This window comes from Lissotriton vulgaris, chromosome 6 (assembly GCF_964263255.1).
Source record: "Lissotriton vulgaris chromosome 6, aLisVul1.2, whole genome shotgun sequence".
NCBI lineage: Eukaryota > Metazoa > Chordata > Amphibia > Caudata > Salamandridae > Lissotriton > Lissotriton vulgaris.
This window is the reverse complement of record NC_141694.1, coordinates 1,553,517,815-1,553,530,823: the sequence shown is the minus strand read 5'-3', so window position 1 is coordinate 1,553,530,823 and position 13,009 is coordinate 1,553,517,815. Positions and strand designations below refer to the sequence as shown.

General features: G+C 46.4%; 1 protein-coding gene across 1 annotated transcript in view; it reads right to left on the bottom strand.

Moving 5' to 3' along the window:
• Positions 1–13,009, bottom strand: part of LOC147709132 (uncharacterized) — a 2,423,108-nt gene that overhangs the window by 88,050 nt on the left and 2,322,049 nt on the right. The window contains exon 12 of the mRNA XM_086925884.1: positions 8,663–8,734. Coding sequence (XP_086782010.1) covers positions 8,663–8,734 — 72 coding nt within the window. The remainder of the gene's footprint in view (positions 1–8,662; positions 8,735–13,009) is intronic.

The window sequence follows — 13,009 nt, the reverse complement described above, 5'->3', positions numbered from 1 at the left end:
CCGTTCACCCACAATGGTTCCTGTGGAGCCTGGTTTAGAATAATAAATTCCGTAGATCCTGATATTGCTGTTTACAAAGGGAGCTGGGTTTGGGGAAACTTGAACTTAGTTCTGCTTAATGCCTGTTATCCTGACAAGAAGGGACTCCCCATTAGAATAGGAACTGATCTAGAAAATGAAGTATATGGATTAGGTAATTATACAATTAACCTTATGATTCTTACTGTTGAATCCGAAGCTGCACCAGTTCTGCCCGCTATGTCAGTACTACCAGTCACTGGTGAATTATGTGTCAGTAAGAAAGGTTCAGTACACTTAGGTCATAGTAAATGTACCACTGTGGTCGAATTCAGTGATCAAGGCAAATCTTCCTTTAGAGCTACCCGTCATTCCTACTTTGTTTGTGGTCATACCGCATACATACGCTTACCTCCAGATTGGGATGGTACCTGTTACATTGCATTCCTTCTGCCACCTGTTTTTCTAGCTCCTCCTGATTATCACAGAAATACGAATCTAGTAAAGAATAGACTCCGAAGAGGTCTCCCGATTGTCGACTATACTGAAACGGCATGGGAGCAGTACACAGATTTCAATAAAGGATTCTTTTTCTTCACAGGTCCCGTCCAAAATAGTAAGCTAATCCGCAGATTAACTAGAACACTTGAAGCAGTAGTGAATGAAACTGCCTCCGCCCTGGGTAACTTAACAGAGGAGCAGTCCGCCATGCGGGTTGTTGTCCTTCAGAATCGTCTTGTTATTGACGTCATCTTGGCAGACAGAGGCGGAGCTTGTAAGGTCATCGGGTCAAGTTGCTGTGTTTTCATTCCAGAAAACGCGCCAACAGTATATCAAGCCATTACACGTCTTCATAAGATTGCAAATCTGATACATCAGAATCCAGGCACCTGGACTTGGTCCGGTTGGTTCTGGACAACGTTAACCGCTTGGGGATGGAAGATCCTATCCTTCTTAGGCATTGCCCTCGTCATAGTATTCAGTTGTTGTCTGTGCCTGCAGTGTGGGCCAGCAATATGTGGACTGTGTGCCACATCGTGCATTGAACATTCCAGTTTTCTCTCAAAACGTGAAAGAAAGAAAGATGAGCGAATGATGTTACAAGAACAGACTGATCGATTCATGAGGATCGATATATCATGAAGGGTCCGTAGGGAACAAGGAGGGAATGAGGAAATATAAATTTTATGGTCAAATTGTGTTCCCTAGCGTGTACCCCACCGTCTCCATGTACCAGCTTAAAGTGCATGTAACTTCCCTCCTGTGCCAGCTATGAAGACGCAAATACATTTGCGTCCACCGTCAACATGTCCTCTTTCAGACCCCCCCTGAATGGGTTGAATAGTCCGTTCCTAAGTATGCCATGCCAACGTCTTTTTGTAGTGTACTTTACACGTTTTCAGCTCTGGCAAAGTAGGCCCTGAATTCTGCCATCGAGCCTTTTTTCTCTGCTTTCTGACTCTGAAAGCATCAGCCCAGGCAGCCTCTGTACTCGTGACCTCTGTCCTACTCCCTGTGCGGCCCATGACGCTTAGCTCAGCCTGCTGCCTGCCAAGACTGTATTCAACCTTCGAATTATCTGTTCCGCTCCTCGAAAATACATTCCTGCCTACTAGTTTAAGTAAACACCCTCCCAGCTGCAGAGCACGAGGGCCGGCCTACTGTCTCCGTGCAAGTAATTCATAGCCTCTGTTACCATGCTCCCAGGGAAGGCCCATGCCCCCACGCTTCTCATGCAGACACTCAGGCGCTTATACACGCACTCACAGTCAGTATAGAACAACTTCTGCCCCAGAGACCTTTCCCTCTAGATAGTATGGTTCCCAAACATCAGATATCAGATATGATAGAAGTACGAGTTGATCTGACATGCCAGACTTCTGTCTCTTTCCGCTAGTGTAAATGTCAAGTCCCCTGCACCCTCCAGTTTCCACGTCAATCACACGTCATGCAGCTGCGCGCGCATCCAAGCTCCAGTTTTCTGCTGACATTGCAACATTCTGCTTTGTGCCACCCCTTTGTGACACCTACCTGTGACGTTTCTAGCGCACACCTCTAGTCCACGCCTTCTAATTACGTACCACTATCACGTGGATGCTGTTATCTTGTTTCTCTCAGCTGTTACGCCTACTGCATAGGTTTCTATAATGCAAGTCAAGTATATAAGCTATGTATTGTCAATAAAATATTGCTCTATCCCTTCCTGGACCCTGTGTGGTGCCAGGAACCTGATATCCAGTTCCGGAACAATTCCTTTTTAAGGAAATAAACCCCTAAGAACTCTAACACCACGGACTCTGTTTTCTTCTTTCCGATTGAGTTATTATTGATTAAGTACTTACCTGCATAGAAATTAAGATGGTAAATTAAATATTTACGACAGGCCTTACATTTCTGATCCAAGAGGGACCTTAGGTCCCGTCTAGCCTCCTCAGGTTTTTCCTCTATCTGTGCCAGTTCTCTTGAACTCTCCTGGGCGATGTGGCTCCTTTCTTCTTCAAATGAAGAAATTCTGCCCTCCATAGTCTGTAGTTCTAAAGCATTATTCCTATTCCTCAAGCTTGTTAAACTGCGTAAGGACCCTCTTAAATTTGCCTTGTAGGCATTCCAGACAACCTCTACTGAAGTAGAGCCTAGATTAAAAGAGAAAAACTCCAGAGAGGATTTTTTAATTGCCTGGATAATTCCGGAGTCCAATAATATTGTCCTATTCAGGGTCCACCTGAATTGTTGAAGAATATTATTCATGGAATATAAAGAAGCTAGAGGTGCACGGTCAGATAGATGGCTTGGGAGTACAGATATACTGATAACATTATCTATATACTCTCTATTTACCAAAACATAATCAATTCTTGAGGAATGATGATTTTTCTTACAATAAAATGTAAACCCATCCACACTCACCATCTTTGCTCTCCATAGATCTGCTGAGTTAACATTAGACAGTAAGTTTTTCATAACCCTGCGAGATCTCGGGGTCCCTTTAACGTGACTCGTATTGGATCTATCCTTCACTGGGTCAAGCCGAACATTAAAATCCCCACCTAAAATAAGTGGGGGTTTACCATAATTAACCTGTCCTGCAGTTTAACCAGAAAGGATGAGTCGTCTGTAGTGTGACCATAGTAAGAAGAACAAATCAACTTCTCCCCGTCAAAATCTAGCAGCGCAATAATCCATCCGCCTGTTTGATCTGTCTGGACTGATCTTATTGTACAGGTGATTCCTTTCTTTACCAGAATAGCGACTCCACGAATATTTAGTAATTGCTGGGAGTAGCAGAAACATCGAATCCAAGGAATTTTTGAAAAGATAGATTCAGACTCTATCCTGTTCAGGTGAGTCTCTTGCAACAAACACACATGCACAGGAGACAACTCTAAGTATTTAAAAATTAATCTTTGTCTCCTTGGACATCTCAGGCCATTCAGGTTCCAGGAAATAAATTGAATGTTCCGACCCCCATTCATTTTTATCTTTACACAGCTTAAGTGCCTCTTATCAAGGTTTTGGAGTTGTTCTCTGAATAATCTGATCATAAGGAAATCATTAAATTTATGAGATGAGGATTTTTTTTACATATTTTGCTCCCACCGTGTGCCGCCCCCTGTGCTCCCCCACCCCCCAACACCCCCTCCCTTCCTCTCAAGCCCCTGTGCCCCCCCAAAACCATACTACACTGAGAAACCCTACCTTCCAATAGGTCAACGCCTATTCGGACCCAACACCCCTCCAGGCTATGTGAAAATACATGAGAACTACTAATTCATAGTGATGGGGTACCGAGCTCTCAAGATGACCACTATCCCCTACATCCCTCCCTGTTTCTCGAGCTGGATCTTAGCTAGGAGTGCGTCTACTTCGTTGGTAGTCCGGATCATATGCATATGATTATTCCACATGACTCGCAGTGTAGCTGGGAACATTAATTGGGACTTCGCCCCTAGGCTATTTAGCTCTGCCAATCTTTTACCCAGCTCCCACTGTCTTTCGGCCGTTATGTGAGAGTTATCAGACCTAATGGAGAAAGTGAAGGGAGACAGATCGGTTAAGATATAACCCCTGCTTTTAAGGCTGCGGAAAGGATCTATTCTTTGACTGAATATGAAAGAAAGTTCACCAATATTTTCTGCGGTTTCTGCCTTCCAGGGTTCCTTTTAAAGGGGTCTCTATGTACCCTCTGAATTTCATGTTTTAAATCGACATTGGGAAGACTCTCAGAAACCGCGCGTTTCAGTAGTGAGATCACAAACGCCTTTATATCCTCTCCCTCAATTGCTTCTGGAATATTCAGGAATTTCACATTATTTTTCCGCAAGTGATTCTCCAGTCTTTCCAAATCATCTTTAAGCTCTTTGAATAGCTAACTTCTCCAGCTGGAAAGAAGAGGACTCTATTGCACTCTTCATCTTTGGAATTTCCTCCTCAGTTGCCTTCGTCCTTGCAGTGACCTCTTCAAGCTTCTTAGCAAGGATCTCACATGAGGATTTGATGGCAGCCTGATTCGCCTCAGAGAATAAAAACCTGTTAGCCAACACAGCTTGATTCGCCTCTGAAACAGTGAATCTACTTGCCATTTAATCTTTCAGGGCGAGGAGAATGTCTGCAAGAAATTGGGAGCGAGAATCAGAGCTCGATGTCAAAGTCTTCTGAGTATTCGAAGGCAAGGGAAGTAGGATTTTGCTACACAGACTATCTTCCGTCAGCTTCTTACGCTGCTCTTCCCCCTTCTCATGGGTCTCTTGCGCAATCCTGCCTTCGCCACCTTTTTGATCCTGAAGTCTTTCCAACTCTTCCCTATAGTCAGGGGCAGGAACTGCAGCTGATTTTATGTCTGACCCCTTCTTTTGGTCTAATACCGAGTATCTATTCAAGAGAGCTATAGCTGGATGGACCTCTAACTCGATCTCTGATGTTATGATAAGGTCTGTGGAATCCGCTAGCTCAGCCGAGTTCGTTGTGGTGGCCCTCTCCAAGAGACAATTTTGCTTAACCTGGATGATCCCCGAGTTCTTCAATTTTGAAGTCATAGGAGTAGCCACGGGTTTTAAAGGCACTGCAGAGACCACAATAGACTGGGGGTTAGATTCTGACATGCTTTCCAGATTCCCTTCCACTTCAGGAAGCAGGGAGGACGAAGACAGTGCTTTGGTAGTAGAGAGGGACATGACCTGATAGAAAGTTTTCAGTGACGGAGTAATTTTAGACTTGGTAAAGGTTTTTTTTGTCCCGGACTTTCCCCTTACCTCTCTGAGCCTTGGGTTTAGCCAGTTTAGTTGTTGGACCTGCACCCCCCGCCTGTTTGGTATGTTTTGCCAAAGATTTAACTTCAGCCACTGGGGGAGATACTCGCTGTGGTAGGCTAGAATGAATATTCAAGTTATTAGAGGCGAAATGAGCCACCCTTGCCCGCAGCGAATATCTGGTTAATTTGGGGGGAGATGTTCCCACTTGCACTTCAACCCCTTTCTCCATACAGTCCGGCGAGACCTTACAGAAAATGTCCCCTACCTCCGTGGTAGGTACAACATTGGAATCAGAGTGTGGAAACTTATTGGCCCCCCTGGAACTACCAGGAGTAACCCACCTTTTAAACAAACATTTTCTCTGCAATTACCCCCAACGATACAGTGCCAACACTCAACCTCTCCCCCTCCTACCTGCTCCGGGGAAAGTGCGTTTTCCAGCCTATGCGTTATCCCTCCCGTGTTGCACTGCGACTGAAAAAGCAGCCCACTTCGCCTCCACTCACTGGCGGTGATCATCCACCTCCAGCCCGATTTCAATACACCGGGACGTAAACCAAGACAAACGCCGGCTTCGGCGTAGCTCGCTGGTGTAGAAAAGACTAGCACGTCAACCGCCACTGCAGAGTTCTTCAGAGGCACCTCCCACATACCAACCGCCGGAGGATGAGAGGCTGAGAGGCTGAGAGAGGAGCAGATACGGGCTGGCCGAAAAACAAGCTGTGTGACGGATCTGGAAACGGACCAATGAGGTGCCGACATAAACAATGCGCGGCTCTGATGCTCTTCACTACACGCATCTCTAGACAGCGCTTCAAGCTATGAGACGCAGCCTGCAACCAGCATCGGACCCAAGGCACTGTTAGTGAGACTTCAAGGTGCTTCTTTCTGGCAGGTAAATTACCTCAGTTAAGATGTGCCCAAGTGTTTCCTAAATGTTGATGAGACAAACTAAAGAAAGGCTTTCATCTCCGGCCGCACCCCCACGCTTACACACAAAGATTAGCAGCACAAGACGGAGGGCATTGCTGTGGGGAGGGGGGAGGAGAAATGCGACACAGCCGCAGCAGGGGGCGGAGCGGGGAGAGCGGCGACGAGGGAGAGACACGGCCTGGCGGCCGTGAATAGTGTAAAGCAGCAGGGGCCTTTGAAGTGAAGCTAAGCTTCACTTCAAAGGTGTGGGAGGAGTGCGGCTGAGGCAGAGCGCACGCTGGGGGAAGCTTGTGGGGCGGAGCGGGAAGAGCTGCTGGGGAACAGATGGCTGGCGATTTGATGCTGTGCACGCGCATTTTAGGTCAATGCGCTTGCGCATTGACCTAAAAGCGCATGGGCACAGCATCAAATCGCCAGTCTAGTTAAACCTCTGTTTAAGCCCCTATAGTCTCGCTCCGCTCAATGCGCATGCGCATTGAGAGGCGAGACCTACAAACAAACACATAGAGGGTACAAATCAAACCGTGAAGTTAACTCCCATAGCTTAGAGAGTACAGGGTCACTGATGCAAGGTCATCTGAGCCTCAAACCCCCACTGCCATCAGGAGCCTGGAGAGGTGCGCCCGCGGCCGTTTACGTGGCGGCCGCCATGTTCCTCGCCAAGATTCAGGAATTGCAATGTAAAAATATCTTTGTGTTTTTCAGCAACTAATAGTTAAAATCATGACTTGTGCTCAACACCCCCTCAGCGTCACACTTAGTGTCCCGATTGTACCGCAGCGCGCAAGCTAGCAATGGAGGTAACACTACCAGAGCCAGGGAGAAATGGAACGCAGCACTGGGGGATGACCTCACGGAAGAGGAATGGGAGGCCTCCTGCATACTAACGGGGATGCTGACGCCAAACGGAAATCTTAGATTGATTCATTACAAATATCTGCACCACATGTACCACACGCCTGCACGACTGCACAGGTATGGTCTGAGGGACAACTCTAACTGCACTAGGTGCGGGCAGGAACATGCAGATTTCATACACTTGGCATGGCGCTGCGATGCGGTGGCACAATACTGGGATCAGGTGGTGCGGACACTCAACACTATATTGGGGGCACAATTGCCATGTACAGCTAAAGTCTGTCTCCTGGGGTTAGTGCCACAATTGAGAGCGAGGCGCCGTAAACTATGCGTGATCGCACTACTGGTGGCTAAAAGGAGAATCTCTTTACACAGGAACAGTAAGCGAAACCCTAAAGTGAAAAATTGGCTGGAGGACTTGACCTACTGTAGAGACACTTTAATTACATACGAGGAAGAGTTGCCTATGGGGTCCCGCCCCAGAGACTTCTGGGAACCGTTTCAACATTATCTGGTGTCAATGGCCGCTGACAATGATGCGTGCTGAGCGCTCAACTGCTACAGGATGTTTGCCACTCTGTGATACAATTGACGGGGCGGTGAGGGAGGGAGAATGTTGTGACACAGTGCTTCGAGTTTTTTAGGGGGTTATTATGTTTTTGTTTACATCATCCTCCCTAGGTTCTGGGGGCTTTGGTTGAAAATACTGAAAATGTAAGACCGACCGAACGTGTATACTGCACGGCTGCATTGTCAAAACAAAACACCGAGACTGCACTGACACCGAACACGCGCCGCCGGACCTATGGTTGTCGGCTGATGGGCTGTGTATGGATAAGCCTTTGATGTAAATTTGCGTACAATGCATAGCCGGCCTTCTCAGGTTGTAGGCGATATTGTTTATACTATTTCTGTGACAATGTGCAATAAATGTCTTACCCAAAAAAAAAAAAAAAAAAAAAATAGTTAAAATCATGGACCAGTGTCACTTCATTTTTTTTCTTGTGATTTGAAAATATTTAGCAGAAATGTCCTTTGAGAAGTCTACATTAACTGTAATTAACACTTTGCCCCCCCCCCCCCCCCGCCTCCCTTTTCGTCACGATTTTCTCTCCTCTGCCTTCCCATTATCAACATTCAACATATTTAGCGGGGTCAAATTATTAACAAGTTGTTAAAGGAGCAAAATCAGGATGCAGGAATGCATGTGCTCTAAAGTGTGGTGTCAAGCTAAAAAATACAGAGGCCCAAGTCCTGCCTCTGTCATAAACAATTAACTGCGCACTCTGAATTTGATGTACTTGTCAACTTTGCCGCCAACTCTGCACTCACTTTGATTGAAAGTAATTGAGCACCTGTCAGTTATCAAAAAGTATAAATCAGCGATAGTATTTATATTATCAGTGATGATGCAATGTGGGATAACAGTAATACATCTGAAGAAGTCATTCATGATGTCATTCACAATGCTGTAAAATATGCAAGACTATCCATTTTTTGCTTCATTTTATAACACACACCTTTATTGCAGTTAGTAAACGTTTTGCTAATAGTATTCTATTTAATACAGTAAAATTCAGGTGAAAGTTTATTGCAAAACATACCATCGATGTTCTGGTTGATGTCATCCTCTGCATCTAAGTACTCTTGAGACTCTTCTGACTCTTTTTCGCCGGCTGAATCATCACAAATAACAACACAAATGGCACCATTAAAACGAACGGCTCGTGCTCTGCAGTGAACATTTCATTAGTAAACTAATCAATTCAGTGTTGCAACCTCTCTCGAAAATATCAAGATAAAAGATCTTTGGGCACAGATTTTAGTACATGTTCTCTTGTAAGTTGTGGAATAGAGAGATGGAAAACAATCATCTAGCACTCATTGCCAATGTTCTACTTTGCTGTGCATTAGCTAAATGTGGCTGGAACATGGCAGCATTAAATCCCACTGCTGGTAAGTCTATCATAGAGCACGATAAAAATAGACAATATTTCGGCTATTAACTTCTATGTTGAAAGCTGAAAATCTTAAATTGAATATCTGTGCTATCAGGAACTTTCAATACTTTTTTAAACACACTGAAGCTCCAATATGTTTCATTCCAGAAAGAAGTAACATTGCAAATCATTAGCGTAGTCCAACATGGGTAGCCATTTACAACTTATCGTCTATAAAGGTATAGTGAGTTATAATCACAAAACGTTGGGGAAGCAGTACATGATTTGGGGGCGGATGTATCAAAACGTTTTACCCATTCCGTGTCTATGGGAACATGTGTTCATACATATGGCCCATAGCCTATTACCAAAAGGGTTCATATTTACATACAGCACTGTTTCAAATAAAAATAGACATATGCTAGTGACATATGATATGGACATCAGATATAAGATCTTAGTGTGTCAATATGTTAATATGACAATTACATGAATTGTGACAGTGTATATTAGGTTTATGGAGAAGGATATGACTTAATCAATTATGTTAATAGCTGTTAAACTGATTATGGGGGTGAAGATGTAAAATCAATAAATATGAGGTAAAGAAAGTGTAATGGGTTTGAAAACAAAACGAAGATTCAATGCATTAGAAATGCATTACAATGTATGACTAACAAGTGAGGAATCAGGTTATATGAGCAGCACAAAAGTATGTTGATAAAGTAATGAGAGAACATACATACAATTTAACAAGCATTGGAAATGCAATAGGTCTCGCAGCATTAGAGTTAGTGCTTTTAGAATTGTTTATGGGTTTTTTTGTAAATCTTTAGCATTTTTGTTTCCTGTAGCCAATGCTAAAGAATTTTAAAAAAAAAGCCATAAACATTTCTAAAAGCTCTAACTCAAATGCTCCGAGACCTATTGCACTGTGTGAGGGTGAGGGGTTGAGGGTGAGTGAGGGTGAGTGAGGGTGAGGGTGGGTGAGGGTGAGTGAGGGTGAGTGAGGGTGAGTGAGGGGTTGAGGGTGAGTGAGGGTGAGGGGTTGAGGGTGAGTGAGAGTGAGGGTGAGTGAGGGTGAGAGTGAGGGTGAGTGAGGGTGAGGGTGAGTGAGGGTGAGGGTGAGTGAGGGTGAGGGTGAGTGAGGGTGAGGGTGAGTGAGGGTGAGGGTGAGGGTGAGTGAGAGTGAGGGTGAGGGTGAGTGAGGGTGAGGGTGGGTGAGGGTGAGGGGTTGATGTTGAGGGTGAGGGGTTGAGGGTGAGTGAGGGTGAGTGAGGGGTTGAGGGTGAGTGAGGAGGAGTGAGAGTGCAAGAAAGTTGCAGTTTGGCTTTGAAACGGATTTGAGAGGTGTCTGCGTGAGAAATGAATGATGCATAGGAATGGACAGATTGGAAATGTGTTTCGAGGACGTGCTCGGGGTGTGCATACTGGAAGCAGGGTGATGGATTCGAGGCTATGAGCGAGGGTGATGCCGAGCTCACCTCAAGGAGAGGGTGAGGGGCCAGGGCAGAAAGTAGGTGCAACAGAAGGAGCTGTGTAGCAAGAAACGCTGAGGAACGTGTCACTTCTTCAGGCGGAGATGCAGCCTGCAAGTTATCTCGAAGAGTTAAACGCTCGCTGCTGATAGGTAGGTCCCTGTACGCAAACAATCGTCTAGAGTCGATAGTAGGTAATGACGAATCGATGAAGCTATCAAAGTTCTGGTTGGCTTGGAGCACGCGGTCTGCGGGTTACACGTAACTTCCTGGAGTTGTGTGTTCACTTAACATTAGTGGCTGCCGAATGCCTCACACGACGCCGATTCGCAGACGAGTGCTGCTCGGGCGGCTCAACACAGCAAATGGCCGCGGCTCTTTTAAAGCCATGTGCTGGGCATGAATGCAGCTGCTGCAACATAAAAGACCAAATGGCTGTTGACATTTGGTAAACCCTAAAAAGGTTTACTGAGCAAGGCCCTCCCCGGGAGTCCATGAATGCGAGAGAACAATCCGCATTCTTGGGGGCTAAGTGTGTGTTTGTTTAAGACCCACCCTCAATTCAGAAGCTAATTGTCTGAATGGAGATGAAGAGGTTGGTGTGCTCTTTTGGCCAGCGGGGGATTGAAGCTGTGTTTTTTTTTTTTGTTTAGTTTAAAGCCTCGACCTAGTGAGGCAGCGGGGGTGGGTGGGGAGACGGGGCTGGCTGTCAGCTCAATTACCAGCTCCCAGAAGGACAGGAAATAAAGAGTTGTAGTTACAACGACAAGCTCTAAGGCATTTACAGTGTTACAAGTGCCTCCTAATACACACCAATAGCTTGAAAGGGAACGATAAAATAATGTTACAGTTTAATCGCGAGTTAAAGTGAACTGGCGATGCGTCGAGGCAACAACTTTCCATAAAATAATTGGCTGCGCACCGCGGGTTAACGGAGCCGCGGCTCGTATTATTACACTAAAGACGCTGTCATTACGGACGCCGGGCATGAATATTTTACAAGGTTGGAGCCTGCCCGGTTCTCCCTCCGACACACACGGGGTTGTTGGGCCCACTATGCTCCCTCAGAGAAGTTGTGGACGTGGACATTCGCCACAGAAACACACAGGACCAGAAAGTAACCAACATGACTATTTGCCCAAAACGTTAAGTTACTCCTCATCCGCACGTTGCCTGGAAAAGAAGCACACGAAGGCAAGCTCATCAGATAGGCAGGCAGGAAGGCAGAGAAGCACATGAAACAGAAAAAAACATCTGAAGTGGGAGAGTTTGGTTGGGGAGAAAGACACGAGTGAGCATGCAGAACACATGGACAGCGGAACACGGGACGGGAGAGAAGCACATGAAAAGCAAAACGGACCTCACCGGGGAGCGGAGGAAGATGGCGGGTAGAAGCACACAAGAGACACAGCAGCTTAGGAGGAAGAAACCAAGAAATAGTGCTGGGGGTATTTGTCAGGGGAGAAGCACAAGTGGGACAGGGTTTTCAAAGCGACACAGTGGAGTGCTGCAGAGCGAGTCAGCCCTGCCGACTATTAGCTGCTGGGGGCAGGATTTAACAAGACGGAGGGAAGAGAGGGGAGGGGGGAGGAGAAATGCGACACGGCGGGAAGGGGAGGGGGCGGAGCGGGTACAATAAACAAGACGGAGGGAAGAGAGGGGAGGGGGGAGGAGAAGTGCGACAGGGGAAATGCGAGACGGCGGGAAGGGGAGGGGGCAGAGCGGGTAAACAAAGACGGACGTGCACGCGCTTTTAAGCTCAATGCGCATGCGCATTGAGCTTAAAAGTCACGGGCACTGCAAGGAATCGCCACGATTCCTTGCAGTGTGGATTAAGAGCGGATAAGTCCCAATACTCTCGCCTTGCTCGATGCGCATGCGCATCGACAGGCGAGACCTAAAAAACGAATCAGTATGTTACACGAAGATGCAAGAAAATACAGTTTCGCCCTTGATCTCTCCTGAGCACTGTTGCCACACGCAACACACCGCAACGCCCCCGAGGACTCCACTCACCAGGGGACACCGCGGCAGGAGCCGCGTTAGAGACTCGTGCCAAACAGCGCTTAAAGGTGCGTCGGGGCTCCCGCAGCGCGGGTCACACATGGGCGAAGCGTCTGCGCCCGACCGCGGCCAGACAAGGCTTGGCTGGGCCAGGTCCATTGGTTTTAAGTAATAATACACATAATGTAGTCCGTTTATGTCTTACCAGAGGTTTAATTGTAGGTCCTGTTGTTGTCGTAAATTCCTGGGGCATTTGCAATTTACCATCTTTACAAGTTTTGGGTGGCACTGCAGTTTATTGGTGTGAGGCGCCCAGGGACTGCCTTTGCTGCATTGCTGCTTTCTGGCCCTGTTCTACGTCTACCTGTCCTTTGGACTACCTTTCACAAGGTACCGTGTTACTTTATCTAACTTTCGACAATGCCTCCTGTGGGTGCTGGGGTTAGCAAACGTAAAATTGGGATAGGAGGGGGGGGAACGATTGACGCCTTCCTTACAAGAGCTAAAACTGTATTGATAGATAACAGAG